At 38.8% G+C, this 16,857-nt stretch overlaps 1 protein-coding gene and 3 pseudogenes across 3 annotated transcripts; 2 read left to right on the plus strand and 2 right to left on the minus strand.

The window, feature by feature from the left end:
* The first annotated feature begins 4,907 nt into the window (after positions 1-4,907).
* LOC148852032 (L-type lectin-domain containing receptor kinase IX.1 pseudogene) lies at positions 4,908-7,741 on the plus strand (annotated as a pseudogene). Its single transcript, XR_016099049.1, has one exon. The product of XR_016099049.1 is annotated as an L-type lectin-domain containing receptor kinase IX.1 pseudogene (transcript).
* Positions 7,742-10,366: 2,625 nt separating this feature from the next.
* LOC148852033 (F-box protein CPR1-like) lies at positions 10,367-12,338 on the minus strand (annotated as a pseudogene).
* An 88-nt stretch (positions 12,339-12,426) lies between these two features.
* LOC148852034 (disease resistance protein At4g27190-like) lies at positions 12,427-14,985 on the minus strand (annotated as a pseudogene). The gene has a single exon (XR_016099666.1). The product of XR_016099666.1 is annotated as a disease resistance protein At4g27190-like (transcript).
* On the plus strand, positions 12,601-13,422 carry LOC148852035 (uncharacterized). The gene has a single exon (XM_088945730.1). The coding sequence runs from the start codon at positions 12,601-12,603 to the stop codon at positions 13,420-13,422; it is 822 nt and encodes a 273-aa protein (XP_088801856.1).
* Positions 14,986-16,857: the final 1,872 nt, after the last annotated feature.

Raw genomic sequence — 16,857 nt, forward strand, 5'->3', positions numbered from 1 at the left:
ACTCCTAATCTCATAGATAATACTTTCTTAGGTTTTCGATGTGATTTGGCCAACGTGTCTCCCTTCCAATGTCTCGAGCTCATATGTCCCTTCACCGATCACCCGTCGTACTCTGTAGGGACCTTCCCGGTTTGAGCCCAACTTCTCCACACTAGGCTCATGCACCATTTGGTACATCACAAGGATCCATGGAAATTAGAGATGCTTTGGAGCAACCCTACTTATTGCATCCTTTCATATCTTTCATACACAGGCTGCCTCAGCTGTAGAAGTCCCACTCAAGAGAGTAGAGTTTGGGGAGCACCAACAAGAGGCATAGTAATTCCGATGTCCAAGAATGTGGTAATGTCATTCAAGCTCAAGAGCTTGAAGCTGATTACCCCCAGATTGAGAGGGAATTTCTCCTTGAAGTTGAGCATGCTAAGGGACTTGCTAAGGATCTTGAGCCAATTGATATTTAAGCTTGAGGGAATTTGAGCCACTCAAGAGAGCCAATTTCTCCTTGAGGGAATTTCTCCTTGCAGAGAGTTTTTATTTCTTGATATTTAAAGTTAAAATGTCATTTCTTTTTCTTTTGGATAGACGTTGGAAAGGAAAATTTGTTTCTGATGCTACTCACTAAACTGAAAATATAAGCTCCATGTTCTATCAAAAAATTTTTGCTCTTTATTTGATATTATAATTTTGTAATAATAGTTTCTTGTTTAAGTAATTTATTGAATGAATACTTAGATTCATGATTCGGATCTATTTACATCTTAGAAACCAATGCATAAAAGTATTCTTTGTTATAGTTATACAGCTCCTAGAGTTATGGTCATATGTTTATATTTCATCAACATAAATTGAGGAGAAGTTCATCACAAATTACAGGCAATGGTGGAGGTTATCCTGCCACTGAAGTAGCACCCAAGGGTACTCAGCCTGTCAAAGTCCAGCCTATTGAAGTTTCTGCCATTTCAGTGGATGAATTGAAGGAAGTGACAGACAACTTTGGGACAAAATCTTTAATAGGAGATGTCTCGTATTGAAGAGTATATTATGGCCTTTTGAAAGATGGAAGGGTTGCTTCCATCAAAAAGTTTGATGCTAGTAAGCAGCCAGATCAAGAATTTTTAGCGCAGGTTGGGCTTCTTAGCCTACATTAGTATTGCTGGTATGTTATATGCATTATTTTACTTCTAGTTCATCATTTTGATATGACTTTTACAGGTTTCCATGGTATCAAGGTTGAAGCATGAGAATGTTGTTGAATTTCTGATTACTTATACCAGATGCTTTTGCAGGACCCACCAGAGCAATTTCTGATTACCGAATGATTATCAAGTGATACCAACTTGTCTCCTCCTGAATGCAAACCAAGGCCTTGGTAGTTATTCCAAAATTACTTCTGAAGTTCAGGAGAAATCTCTACCTCTATAGAATCTGCTTCTTCCAAAACCAGAGTTGTTCTTGATATTCTACAATCTCACAGCAAATTACTTCTCTGATATTAAGGGGTGGATAGGATTTTAACAAACTTTGATATCTTCAGAGACCACATTAATGCCCAGACCATGCTGCAAAGCAAAGGGAAATAGACTCGGAGTCTCAAGGATGCTTGCTTGAGATTTAACTGAAGCACTCATGTATACAGTATTACAGGAGTCTTGATGGGACATAGACAAGTTCTTAGCAAAATGTGCATATCATAGTTGAAAATTTTGTATCCAATTCAGATGTTGAAAAATTTGTATCCAATTGATTTAACCAAGGCTTTTGACCTGGGGAACGAACCGGTCAGGAGTCCGGTTCCCTGGTCGAATGGTCGGCCAGTTCTGTCAAAAAAATAAAAAACAAAATAAAAAATGGTCAAAACCGTTGAATGGTTCGAACGATTCAATCGCCTGAGTCAGCAATTTGCTGACCAAATCAATGTTTTTTGGCCAAAATCTAGTTTTGACGAAGAACAGAACCGATCACCTGATTGGTTCTCGGTTTTTCGATCTGACTGTCCAGTCCGGTCCGATTTTGAAAACTATGAATTTAATAATTATATGCTTTAGGTTGAAGCAGGTGCAACCTGCTATTATTATTTAAAAAATAAACTTTAAAAACTAAGCCGACGGTCATAGAAACCACTGCCTTTAGCAACTCAAAATACCTAAGCCGACAGTTATAACAGTTGGATTTGATTATATAGTTTAGGTAAGGTGGTGGTTTATTAAACTGGCAAATGGATCCAAGCCGGCAATTTTGACTGCCGGCTCAATAACTAGGCCGGCAGTCAGGCTGTTGTCTAACATATCCTGTCCCAGCAGTTTGGGTCGCTGCCATACATTAACTGAGCCGACGGTTCTCTAAAACTCGCCGGCTGTTGAATGATTGGACCGGGTCTCTAAGGCAACGCTTTTTTTCTTCTAGACCAGCGCTTATGACCAAAGGCGACACAAACAAGGATGGTGGCCACTGAACCGCCGTCTCATATCTATGCCTGTGGTTGAAATGGCTAAGGCCGCAGTTTGGTGAGCCGTGAGCACCGACCTAGCTCATTTTCTTGTAGTGAAAAGAGAATGATAAACTCCAAGCACTACTAAGGTGGAGCTGTAGACACCTACCACACAAAACATTACACAAAACCAAAAACTCACAACACTACACGAAGCCAAAACCCAACAAAAGGCCTAGACCCAATCCATGCATAAGTTGGCCCTGGCCCAAAGTGAAAATTTTCTGGAAAGGCCCAATCCATGCATAAATTGGCCCCGGCCCTAACAAGAAAATTTTCTCGAAAATTAACCACAAAAACTAGATAAAAAGTCCAAATAAACAGAAACAAACCAACATCACCCAGAAATTAGCCAACGACCGCTGCACTTCCACTGCCTCTTCCTATTGTGCTTCGCAAACCACTCCTTCCTTTTCCTCTAAAACACTCACACACCCTTACAGATGGGATCAACCCCCATGATGTCATAAAAGTTTGCAAGTTTTTTAGGATTTTAATTTCTTACACTTGGAACAAAGTCCACGCTGCCAGAGGACCGATCCGAGCAGAAATGATTCGAATTTGAGTCTAACGAACTCAAGGCAATGTTTTTGTATTTATTCGGATAAGTGTTTTCTAGGAAAAATTCATCGGGGTAACTTCATTTATCCATGCTCTTTTATTAAAAGGGTCATTTTTGTTTCATTAAAGTGTTGATACTTTTCTTCCGGGTAGAAAAGTTATTTATCCACCTAAGAGATGAGTATCACTTACCCGGATATATGATGACTAGAAAAATAAAACTTTCCCTAATCCTCCCTCCCCCCCCCCAAAAAAAAAAGAAAAGTGAATCCATACACAGAAAAAGCAAAAACTGAAAAATAAAAAAAGAACTAGATGCCCCAAAAATGATTTGAAGACACTGAATTCAGTATTGGAAAGTAATAACAAAATTTAATTCATTTATTAGAAATCGTAGTTTTAATTCATTTATTAGTAATAGCAAAATGAGATATTTTAGAATACCTCATTATTCTTTTTTCTCTTCTTCTTCACCAACTTTTAGTTTTGAACCTTCGACCTGTCGGAAGTTTGTACTTTTGCCAACATGGATACGAGGGAGTTGGTGCTTCAGTGCTACCAGTTATGTTTCAAATATAAAAACGAAACAAAACAGGTTCTTTTCATTGTCACCCCCACTCGACGGTGGGTTTCATCTGCTAGCGGAGTACTTTACCAACGCTTGTATGGCCACAACATGCATCTCAGCATCCAGGTGGAATCTTTCTGAAGGGATCGATTATCGTATGGCATCAAATGAATCATAAACATAACGCCATAATGACAAGTTATGGGGTCAATTCCAAGTTCCAGTTCCAGTCTTCCAGATGGTAGCCCCTCAAATAAGGGCCTCTCTTGACATTTCGGAGGGGTAGGATTAACACCAATTAGGGCCGCGTTTTCGACCTTTGATTGGGCATTACGTGGATTCCAATCTGACGTGTAAAACGTGTCTTATCATGTAAAGAGTCCCTCGCTACATGATGAGGTGGCCATTTGACCAACATGTCGATTTGTTTCAATCTTCAAAACCGCTTTCAGACGACTCTGTTAAGCGATGCGCCAGGGAACCACTTCCTCTTGTCCCAATTGTCCTAGTCGTCTAAATCAATGCATTCTCATTCGGACACTGTGTTATCACTAATCGTGAATTGAAACATCTTCCAATGACAAGCACCAAAGATGTTCCAAATCCACGCTGAGATGAACTCATTTGAGACGGCTTCAGTCATGAGACTTTTAGCATCCTTATCTGGAGCGACTGTGCCCCGCCCACTTGGAAATGCCACACGATGCATTGGTGAGATGAACTCATTTGAGACGGCTTCAGTCATGAGACTTTTAGCATCCTTATCTGGATCGACTGTGCCCCGCCCACTTGGAAATGCCACACGATGCATTGGTGAAAATGCGAAAAGTAAATCTGGGCCTCCAAACGCCGAAACCACAACTGAAGTACGAGGCTACTCTAAATAGCTTGTTGAAAACACATGCCCATGGCATCACAAATGCAGATGCCCTCCCAAATGGGCTCGTAAATATAGTTAGGATTATTGCCGAGTTGATCCCAATTACATACTAATACGATCGAATTGACCACGTGGCAAAGTCGCAGGCCAGTGGTGCAGGTCTAGAATTCTAGAGCAGGCCCATTTGGGAGTTCTCTTTTGATGCGCAGACACCCCATTGGGAGTAGGTATTCTAATCGGTTAGTTTAGCCAAAAAGGTTGAATTAATTACGAGGTAGCTTTGACCAAGAATCTTGTTTTGTAGCTCAAAAATGGCTCCACAGGTAAAGGAGCTCGCCCTTGCCGGCTGAGAAGAACAAACCCTTCTTGAACCTTGGTAAATTAATATTAAAATGAGCATTGAATATGTGGTCAATTCAGGTAGTCTCTTACTTTATTTGGCCACAATCTCTCCATGACAACCAGAAATAGGGTGGGTGGTTCGTATAAGAAACCACCCTATTTCATCTTTTTTCTGATAGAAATTGAATGAAAGCTCCCTACTTGACAGTTGACACACTAAAAAACCATTTTGATTTCTTGATAATTTGAGTTCAACTCTGTTAAAATCTGGTCACAAAGTATTTTGGTAAATGGAGTCCCAGCTCTCTACATGGACCCTTTCAAAATCCTTCCCATTTCTCTACAGTCCGCGCGCAGCAACTTGCAGACCACTGAGAAAAGTCCAAGGACAGATGAACCATAAATCCGAAGCCCAACGCCTATAATTCTGTTTACACCAAAGCCCCATTTGCCAATTCTTCAGCTTTGGTTTCCTACCATGGCTCTCTGCAACACACGATTCTATGTTCTCCGATCACCGACCTTCCTTTTTGTTCAGTTTCAGATGTTGATGATTTTACTCTTAATATTCACTCCATCTGCAGCTTCATTATCCTTCAACTTCACCAGTTTCGATACCAACAGCAGAGAGATCCAGTACGAGGGAAATGCTTCTCCCTCGGACGGTGTCATCCAACTGACCAGAAATCGAATCGACATGTCCGTCGATCTCAGCGTCGGGCGAGCCACATATGAACAGCCAGTGCACCTATGGGATAACGCCACCAACAATCTCACCGACTTCACCACCGATTTCTCCTTTACCATCGACGCTAGAAATAACACCATCCCCGGCGATGGACTTGCTTTCTTCCTCGCTCCCAATGGTTCCACTCTTCCACCGAACTCAACAGGTAGCCCGCTTGGTCTTTTTGAACGCAGACTCATGTTCAACACGACAGGAAACCAAATTGTTGCAGTGGAGTTCGACACTTTCAAAAACCCTTTTGATCCTAGTGACGATCATCTTGGTATCGACATCAACTCTATCGAATCTGTGAGGAATGTGTCATGGCCTCATAGTATGAAGGATGGGAGAAGAGCCAATGCTCGGATTACTTACAATTCCAGTACTAAAGATTTGAGTGTTTTCTTGACGTACGATGACATTCCAGTATTTACAGGGAGCCCCAATCTTTCTTATACCGTTGATCTAAGGGATTATCTACCAGAATGGGTTACAGTTGGGTTTTCTGCTTCTACAGGGAGGCACAACGAATCGTTCCAGTTGCATGTCATCAACTCCTGGGCATTCTCCTCAAGCTTGGAACTGGGTAACTCAAATTCGGAGACGGGTGAAGACAAGAACAACACTGGATTAGTGGTGGGATTGGTTGTTGGTGCAGGCGCCTTGGTTGCAGCTGGCTTGGCTGTGGTATGGTTAGTTTTCAGGAAGAGGCTGAACAGAGGCAAAGACGATGACTATGACAGTGAGGATGCGATCTTAGATGACACCATGGATGATGAATTTGAAAAGGGAACAGGACCCAAAAGGTTCTTGTACAAAGAGTTGTCTCGCTCCACAAATAACTTCAGTGAAGAAGGGAAGCTTGGGGAGGGAGGATTTGGAGGGGTTTACAGGGGTTTCTTGAGTGATCTCAACTCAGATGTGGCCATCAAGAGAGTTTCTAAAGGATCTAAGCAAGGTGTAAAAGAGTACATGTCTGAGGTGAAGATCATCAGTCGACTGCGACACAAGAACTTGGTGCAACTCGTGGGGTGGTGTCACCAACGAAGTGAACTCCTCCTTGTCTACGAGTTCATGCCCAACGGCAGCCTTGACTCTCATCTCTTTGGAACAAAGGGTTTGTTGACATGGGAGGTGAGGTACAATATAGCTCTTGGGTTAGCCTCTGCATTGCTTTATTTGCATGAGCTGTGGGAGCAGTGTGTCATTCACAGAGACATTAAGTCGAGCAATGTGATGTTGGATTCCAACTTCAATGCCAAACTGGGGGACTTCGGGCTGGCCAGGCTCGTAGACCATGGGGAAGGAGCACAGACGACCATGTTGGCTGGCACCATGGGGTACATGGCTCCTGAATGCGTTATAACAGGGAAGGCTAGCAAGGAATCAGATGTGTACAGCTTTGGAGTTGTGGCTCTGGAAATTGCTTGTGGGAGAAGGCCGGTTGATTCCAAGGCTGAAGAAGGAAAAGTACGGTTGTTGGAGTGGGTGTGGGAGCTCTATGGACAAGGGAAGCTTGTTGAAGCAGCAGATTCGAGACTGCTAAATCTGGGTTTTGACGAGAAGCAGTTGGAATGCTTGATGATTGTTGGGTTATGTTGCGCTCACCCAGATTACAACCTCAGACCTTCCATAAGGCAAGCGTTGAATGTTCTTAGTTTTGAAGCTCCATTGCCCGTTCTACCTTCTAAGATGCCTGTGCCCACTTATTTTGCTCCTCCATCACAGACCAGCTTGTTTTCGAATACATCATTTTATGGGGCAACGGGTTCTGAGGGATTCCAAACCCAATCTTCATCCGATGGCTATACTACCAACTCTTCCGCCATATCAAACATGCCTTCTGCATCCTCTGCAACTTCTACTTCCTTCCTGCAACCACAACCACGTTAAGTGCTTCTAAGGCAGAATGGTTGGTTGAGGTTCTTTCATTAGTCGTTTCTTATCTCGGCAAATTCATTGGATATTTTATTATCATCCATCTTTTCTTTGTTAATATTTAATTCCATTTTTTGAACAAGAGTGAGCGTTTTTTGACCTGTAAAAGCAAGTGTATTTTGAGCCGTGTCAATTTTTGTTTTTTGGGTTGATTTGTTGGGGCTGCGGGCTTGGGCTATGCAATTTACGAGTTATCAAAATTTGTAAATATAATAAAGATGACTATTTGATAACGAAGCATTCCTATTTATTGTTGAAATCTTCTACGGCGCCAAGCTGAAAGTTGAAACCTTCTTGGGCAAGATTTGATGATTTGATCTAGCGCTGATTATGGGCCCGGCTAGTCATCTAGTCGGGCTCTTTTTCTTTTTTTGATAGAACAAGACTGGGGTAGCTCTGCCCCATGCTAAAAACTAGTTTAGGCACCAATAGTAAGTATTTGTCCTAAGCCTATCCAACAAACTTTGGGCCTAATATAGGTTTCGGCCATATATGGGAGTGTTTAAAAATAAGTATTTATTTGGACTATTAACTACTTATTGGTATTTAGGAAATATGTTCAAAATAAATATTTATTTTTTTAGTCCAAATTTCTAATTTTTTATAAGTGTTTATACAATAAGCACTTATTCACTTTTTTCTTTCAAAATTGTCTATTGTTGAATTTTAAATTATCATTTAGAAAATTATCCCTATTTGAATTTTATAAAAGTACTTTTATAAAAATACTTTTAAGAAAGTATTTTTATAAAAGCACTTTTATAAAAACACTTTTGTGAGAGTACTTTTCTGAAAGCACTTTTATAAAAGTACTTTTATGAAAGCACTTTTATAAAAGTACTTTTATGAAAGCACTTTTACAAATGTACTTTTGTGTTTTATAAAGTACTTTCATAAAAGTACTTAACTTAGTCCAGGCACTAGACTTTGAACGAATCCAAGGCTAAATCTGAAATTTTGTGGGCTAGGCCAGGCTGGTCTTTAGTAGATTGCTACCAAGTACAATTAATGACCATTGACTAGGCCTCACTTGGCGCATCTTTTGTGTGGGCTGCCAACTGTTTAGAACCCCAGTAACTCAAATTTTGGTCTTTTTTGTTTGGTTGGAAAAAGATCTAGTCACCTGTAGATGCTGCCCTTAAAAATGTGTGAAGCCCATTTTGGGTTACTTTTGGGAAGCTCCATATGAAGCTTTATCAACTTTTTTCATCATATCTTCACATAGAAAGATGTGCCTTAACAAACAGGCTGTTAAGATCCTAATACAAAAGCTAGCATCATTTTTTGACTGCTAGGTCTATAGGAAGATCTTTCAAAAAAGACTTGGCAAAAGACACCTTCATTTTTTGTTTATGGGCCATACAACTGGTGTAGGCCATCCCCCAATGCTAGTGTAGGTAGGATTCGATCCCAAGCCATCGCTACAAACCAGCAGGAGCCTTACCTACCAGCTAATAGGTACCTTTTAGTTTTTACAATGATCATTGACTCACATTGAACATGCATGAAAGGGACTTGGATCTGTGACCTACAATTTTTTCCCACATCTCTACCCACAACACATTATAGTTGTGCATTAGGAATATCTCTATTATCGTAGCACATTACAATTGTGCATTGGGAATATCTCTCTTGTCGTTTATTGGAGATGCTCTCAAATGACGGTGGTGTCTTGTGGGTAAGGATGTGGGAAAACTTAGTGAGTAATAGATCTGAGTGGCATGAAACAGCCTTGAAGTAAGGAAATATTGTATTTTGTCGGTATTCATTTCCTTGATCTTCCTTGCTTCAAGGCTGATTTTACATATATTATAATAAGAACTTTGGGAAGATGACAGCTTTTAAAGTTAAAAGATTCCTCTTAAGAAATAAGAGTTAAGAGGAAACAAACATGATTTTAGAGAGAAAGAATGAAAAGCCAAAGAAGATAAAATTGGGGGCAGGGAGGAGAGAGAATTGAAAGTTGAGATAAGTGGTTGATTGAAATGGGTACCTGTAACCCAACCCACCTAAATACAGCCAATTGGTTATTTGACCGGCCCATTTGTCAATTGTCACCAATTAGAACAAGGAACTGAACTAAATGAGTGGTTTGGGTTGAAATTGAGACTACATGCTCCTCGCAGAGAATTCCTAACACCAACCTCACAGCACATCCTAATTGTACATTGGTAACATCTAGATATCTTGTTTTTTTATTGGGAGATAGTTTTCAATGCACGACAAGATGTGCTGTAAGGATGGTGTGAAGAGCGTTCTGTGACAAGCATATCTGAATTCATTGAAACTGCACCTTTCAAAAAAAAAAAAAAATCATCGAAATTGCAAATTTGTATCCCATTAAAGTGACCACTCCATGCTGGATTGTTTCTCTAGAGAGCAAACAGAGTTCACGTTACCTGTGATTTCGGTTGCAGAACAGTTCAGCGATCTCTCATGAAATGCGAAAACGCATCACATCAGTCGATTTTTCATTTTAAACACCGGCGTGTTCATATTTCGTTGGGGTCACTGAGTTGTTCTGCCACCAAGGTTTCAGATAATGTTATTTCGAGTAAACAATGATTTTCTTAGCACGAAAAAGAGAGCTCTATGGATCAGATTTTTGCAGTGTGAATTTCATATTTTCATTTATAACCAGGAGCAAAATTTGTATCCGCTTTAGGTTAGACTTGTACTGTCAAAAAAAAAAAAAAAAACACCCTTCACATTTTAAATTCTTTTTGCATTCATTTTGTTTGTTTGAAATCTGGGACTATCATTAAATGCTCCAACTATTTTATACTCTAATGCATTAATTTTAATCAAAAAAATATAAAATTATATCTAAAAACACGAACAGAAATACATAAATGCCCCAATTCGGAGTTTGTATCGCAAACAAACGGAGCATACGGAACAAATGGCTTATGCTGTTCCATAAAAAACTCCGACTGATTAAAAAGAGGAGAAAAAAACGGAACCACCAAATCCAACATACATTCTAATAAAGACCCTGGACCACACAAACGAGATCAACCGCCCATGCATCTAATGAATTACCGGTCACTGACTACTGCCGCCCCTCAGCTCCACATATTGATTACTAAGTGGAACTAGGCTACCAAAGCAAATCTCTGCTTCACACCAGAGAGGAAATCCGGTAATCTCAAGATCCCTAACTGTTGCAGTTTCTGGATCATAAAAAGCCAGGCACCCATGAAATTGCAGAAGCAGAATACCATTTTCAGTAATAAACAATGGTCTCACAGGCCATCTATAGGATGGAATTAGCATTGATTCCTGAAACGAGAACTGCTTAGTCCATGATTCCTTCACTCCATATTCCTTATCATCCATATCTCAACACGACGCTCAGGCTCCAACTTATAGCAGTAGTTACAAACCATACAGAGACACCCTCCCAAATCCTCTAAAACCATGACACAATCTTCATCCACAAGGTCTGGTAATGGCACCTTCCCAAACGTCTCGGTCTTAAGATCAAAAGAAACGATCAAGTTGGGTCTGTCTGCTTCACTGCCAATGCCAAGTAATGCGAGCCAATGAAGAGCACAATTGACAGGCTTCCCTTCTGCAAGACGTAGAACATTGAATGGAGGAATTCCATCAACTCGTCTCCAAGAATTCCTTCCTACTTTGTAAACCTTGAACTCATATTCATAAGTGGCACCATCCACATCGTAAACTTTGCAATCCTTATAACCTTGAAATTAATATATATTAATATTTTCTATTTTCTATTTAATTTTTTAATACAGGAAAGTAGGAAATTCCTATATTTGTTAGTCTAAAATATTTTTAATCATATATTTAATTTTTGTAGTTTATTTTTTAATAATATCATTGTAATTTATGAAATTTAAAGTTAATTTTTGAGTTTTAATATTTTGAACAAATAAACTAAACCAAAAATAGACCCAAATCAATACAACCTTACTTGGTGGGTTTTCGCTAATGGTCAATTGGTTTTGATTGATAAACTGCAAACTTGACCAGATCGATTTGATTGGCGAAACAACTTACAACTAAACTAAACCAATTACTGAATACTCCTAATTTCAACTAAATGTATAGTCTAATCTCTAATAAATAATAATAGTGTAATCTCCAATAATTATTGAAAATTTATAACAAATGTACACAAAAATTGAATATAAGTTTTTAATGAAAATATAGTAGATATATAATAAAAATACAACAATTACAAAAATATAATAAATACTAAAAGTATACTAAATTAGTCAATAAATAGTGTAATCTCAAATAATAGTTTAATCTATAATAAATAAATTATAAAAAACATATAATTACTAAAAATAAATTTATAACAAAAATACAATAAATTAAATTTCAAAAGTTAAATAATAGTTGTTAATCCCCAATAATTATCGATAATTTTCTATTAAATAAGAAAATAAAAATACATTTATAAATTATTATTGAAATCATATTTATAAAAGAACAATACATATTTATTGAAAGCATATTTAATTATAGTATATATAAATATATAACGAATATACACTATTATTTTAAAATTATTACTAATAAATATAATTTGGGAAAATTCCCTATAGGTACCTTGTACTTTAGGCTGAGTGCCAATTTAGTACCCGTACTTTAAATCATAACAATCTAGTACCCGAACTTTCAATTTGGGACAATTTGGTACCCAACTTTAGATTTACATTGGTTAAAGGATAAAAAGTCTTAAATACCCCCAATGCTATTTTGACCAAATAAAATAATTAAAATAACCCACCCAACAATGCAAGTAGGAACTATTGGTCATACTTGCATTTACAGAGACGTCGAGAACTAGCTCCCTCATGCTGGTGGTGTCAGGCGAATTTACCGTCTAGAAACAACCTAAAGTACACGGTTTAAAGTAAGGGTATTAGTTGCTTTATCAAGAAACTAATTGAATCTCGATAAACTGATACATCTCTTCCTATTGTTCTTCTTCTTCCTCTGCAAAAATATCTGCTTTGAATTGGAGTTCGATTAATTTTATGTTTTAATTACCTGGTCTAATTTTTTCCCCTTGAAGCTTTTCATGTAGGAGGAGCTCTATAAACGAAGAAGAAGAGAGCATGGTGTTTTCCAATATTTTCTTCATCCTGATTATCATTTGCTTCAGTGCCACTGTTGCTGTTTCTAGCCAACATGGACTTAAGTTCAATGGTTCTTCTATTCTTGATGGTATTGAACTCCCCGATCACCTAAGCTTCAATTCAGTCACAACTTCAGAAAATACAGGGTGCTGTCTCACAAAGACAAAGACTTCTTCGCATAAACCAACAAAAGCAACCATTCTAGAGGAAGAAGATGGTGATGACGACGGAGATAAGATAGTAGAAGCTTCATCCAGTAAACCAACGGTGAAGCTCCACTTCAAACACAGATTGATGACTCATGGAGATGAAGTTGGGAAAAAGGAATCAGTACGTCAATCCACCCACAGAAACTTGACCAGAATCCAAACCCTTTTCACAAGGATTACAGAGAGGATGAACCAGAACATAGTTTCAAGGTTAATAGAGAAGAAGCTGGTAGGGCTGAAGCCTGTGGTTGCACTGGCAGCAGCACTGGAATCTGACACAAGTGGGTCAACCGGAAGACTTGTGGCAACTCTAGAATCCAGTGTCAGCCTCGGGTCAGGCGATTACTTCATGGACGTTTTTGTGGGTACTCCTCCCAAGCATTTCTCTCTGATTCTTGATGCTGGTAGCGATCTCAACTGGATACAATGTCTTCCATGCCATGACTACTTCGAGCAGAATGGTCCTTCTGGAATGTCACCTGCCGTGATCCTCGCTGTCAGCTTGTCTCCTCCCCTGATCCCCTACAACCTTAAAAGGCCGATAACCAGTCCTGCCCCTACTTCTACTGGTATGGTGATCGGTCGAACCTGACATCACCAACCGGAAAATCAGAATTCCGGAAAATTGAGAATGTCATGTTCGGATGTGGACACTGGAACAGAGGCCTCTTCCATGGGGTTGTTGGATTGTTGGGACTAGGGAGGGGACCCCTTTGTCGTTTCTCCAATCTTTCTTATCTTCGCCGGCCTCTCTGTCGTTTCTCCATTCTAATTGTTCTTGTGTAACATTTAACAAGTAACAATCTATTAAGTTGCGGATAATTATATGGACTTTCCCCCATGCGTCTTCCAACGCGTCGGCATCTTCAAAAACTCCCTCTCCTATTCCATATTCCATCACTTCTTCTATGCTTATCATATCATCTTCTGGAAACAGGCAACACAACAAGAATAACTGTTTGGTTTCCGCATTTGTTAGCTGATCATAACTCCCCTTTATACAGGAATACACTTCTTTCTCCATGCCTTTGACGCTTGTAGCTTTCGAGTACTTCTTCAATTCTGTAGCAGTCTGTTTCCATATTTCTCTGTCACCTTTACCACGCAATGCCCTTCTTCCAAGTGTGACGAGTGCTAGGGGTAGACCCCCACATGGCCACATTCTCCAACTAGTTTACTCGCTTCAATTTTGAACTCAGGGGATGATTCAACAATTTCACCTGTGCTCCATCTAAACAAAGCCCATGCCTCTTGCTTAGCATGGCATACATTAAGTCTCTCGTGGCAACTAGAATCTTACAACCTGTGTGCTCGCTTCCATAAGGAATTCCTACAAGAGATAAGTCTAGTCTCTCCCATAGGTCATCCAGGATTACTAGGACACTCTTCACTTTCATCAGCCTTGTACACAGCTTAGTTGCTCTTGTTTCTGTGCCCTCTTCTTCTTTGAACTCTAAACCTAGCATTCCAGCAATATCCCCTTGAATATTTCTCAAATTTGGAGTTTGGGAGACGGTTGCTATCACAACACTGTCAAAAATTTTCTCTTCTGCAGCTTGCTTGCGAACTTGTTTTATTAGGGAACTCTTGCCAATCCCTGCCATACCGTGTATCCCGATCACGTTGACTCTCTCATCCTTTAACGCCTCCATGAATTTATCCACACTTAATCTCCTGGATTCAATGGGCATGATATCTCCAATCGCACTTGTGGCAAAACTGGGTACAGATGAAGGAAGTGAGACGTTGTCAGGCGGTGGCGCTTTCTCCATAAGCTGGGCAGCTTCTTTTAACTTCTTTTAATTAGCTTGTTTACCTCGAACATAACGAGCAGGACGACATCCATCCAAACATTTGTTGTTATTCTGCGAAGACCCATCATCAGGAAACCACCTTCTCACTTCTTCTTCAATCGTTTCAACACTTCTCATCCAATTCTCCACTGCTTCTTGGATTTCCTCTCCTCTTTTATCAGCTGCATCATCTGTATCCCTCTTTTCTGCCATTAATTCTTTTTGTAACAAATAAAATAACCGATATGCTTTTCCACAGGCTTTATTACATACCCACTTCAGTAATGGGTTTAACCACAATACTCAAGATCATCCACAGAGACGCCATTTTTTTTTTTTTTAATTTCAAGAACCAGAAACAATCCAAAGAAACGAGAATTGAAAGCGATGAAAATATTTTTTCCTCTTTTTTTGGGGTCTTTTCTCTTCAAATTTTTAAAACTGCAGCTAACAACTAGAATTTTAACTGAAAAGTAGAGCAGTAGAGGATCTCTGTTATTAATGAAAAGGGAGGCTTATGGGTGTACTTGTCTGTTATCTCTATGGAGTCCTGCTCCAGTTGCCAGCCTCTCTGATTCGACTCAACTGATGATCTCCTGCCTTTTTGGCCGTCTGAGATGAAGCAATGATATGTGAAGGCTCTGTTCGCACACAGATAACTGGGAATTTAAGAAGTGATGAACGAAATATGCAAGTAATGAAACCAACTTATCTAATAACTATACTCGAATTACTTGTCAAAATACAGAGTCAACTTCCTAGTAAAGTTTTGTGTGTTCTTGTATTTCTCTTGAAGTTAAAAGAAGGATTAAAAAGTATTAATACAGTTGATTTCTTGATAATCATATTCAATGATGAAAATCAATACTGAGCGCTTCTTAAGTAAAAATTTATAATAATTATGGATGCTTTCCTTTTTCAGACGTGGGATGTGAGTCCCGATTAGCCTTGAGTTAGATGGCTCTGTTTGGGGCTGTTTAACCAATAAGAACACCCCACGTCAGCCATGTGGGTGTGAGGCAATATAAAGTTGATGCTGACGTGGGGCGTTATTATTGGCAAAGCACTCTTAATTGAGTCAGATGAATGAATTGCAGACGGGCTTTCATAAAAAAACAGGCAGGATGCATGTGGATACCGGAAGAGTGTCTATTAATTGTATTAATTAATCCAAAGTTCCAAACTTCTTATTTTAGTTTGGGTTTATAGAACCTCTTCTTTTCTCTGTTAATGCTGGCACTTGGCAGCTGCAATTTTGAGCAGGTTTTCTTTAATATTTTATCCATACAACAGGTTTTATTTTGCCCTCTTGTATTTTGCGTGCTAAGCCAACAAAAAATGGCCGTGATAGCACAATCAATTCATGTATAATTCTGTGATTCCTAATAACCATGTATTGGATGATCCTTGCTTAATTTCTACAAAAGATCAATTTTTACTAAATCCTTGAGTTTATAATAACAAGGTAAACATACAATGAATTCATGCAACTCTCAATTTTCTTTACACTAGACAAACTGCAACCCATGAAAAGACAAGTTCAATCCAATTTTGCCTTGTAGTTATTTGTTCTTACCATGCTTTTAGGCCAAAGATGATTGTTTACTAATCTGTCCATCAACAATTGACTTTTATTTTTAATACAAAAACACCGTTTGTTATAAGGAAAATGCCCATATATAGGATGAACACCCACATAACCAAACACTATCTAAATAAAATGTTTTTTTTTTAAATATTATCAACTTCTTGCTTGGGTGGCTAACCTAACTGCCTCTACTTATTTACGGTTAGATATTAATTGGATTTTATTTTAATCTAAAGGGACACAGTTTCTTTCTAACTCTATTAAAGTTATCAAGTTGTTTTAAATATTATCAAATGAGTGAGTCTTCTTAAGGCATTAATATTTAAAGATGTAGCCATGACAATTGTCGGAAATGGGACATCCAAAACGAATCATAATAACCAGTTAATTAACCAATTTTTTCTAAACAACAGAAAAAAATATAGGAGAAATAGAGGAAAATTCCCCAAAACTGTGAGGTTAGTCATTGTCGTTACTAGTCTGTTAGTGATCTATACCACATGATGATATGTTAGTCATTGTTTATAATCTTCTTCCTCAAGAATCTAGATAGTCGAAGCTTTCAAGCCCACAACAGATAATGAAACAAACTGAGAAAATCGGTTGACACCACCATATTTGGGCATTTCGATGGTCGATAAGGAAA

Source organism: Nelumbo lutea, chromosome 5 (assembly GCF_056320005.1).
Source record: "Nelumbo lutea isolate HS-2025 chromosome 5, American lotus-T2T, whole genome shotgun sequence".
NCBI lineage: Eukaryota > Viridiplantae > Streptophyta > Magnoliopsida > Proteales > Nelumbonaceae > Nelumbo > Nelumbo lutea.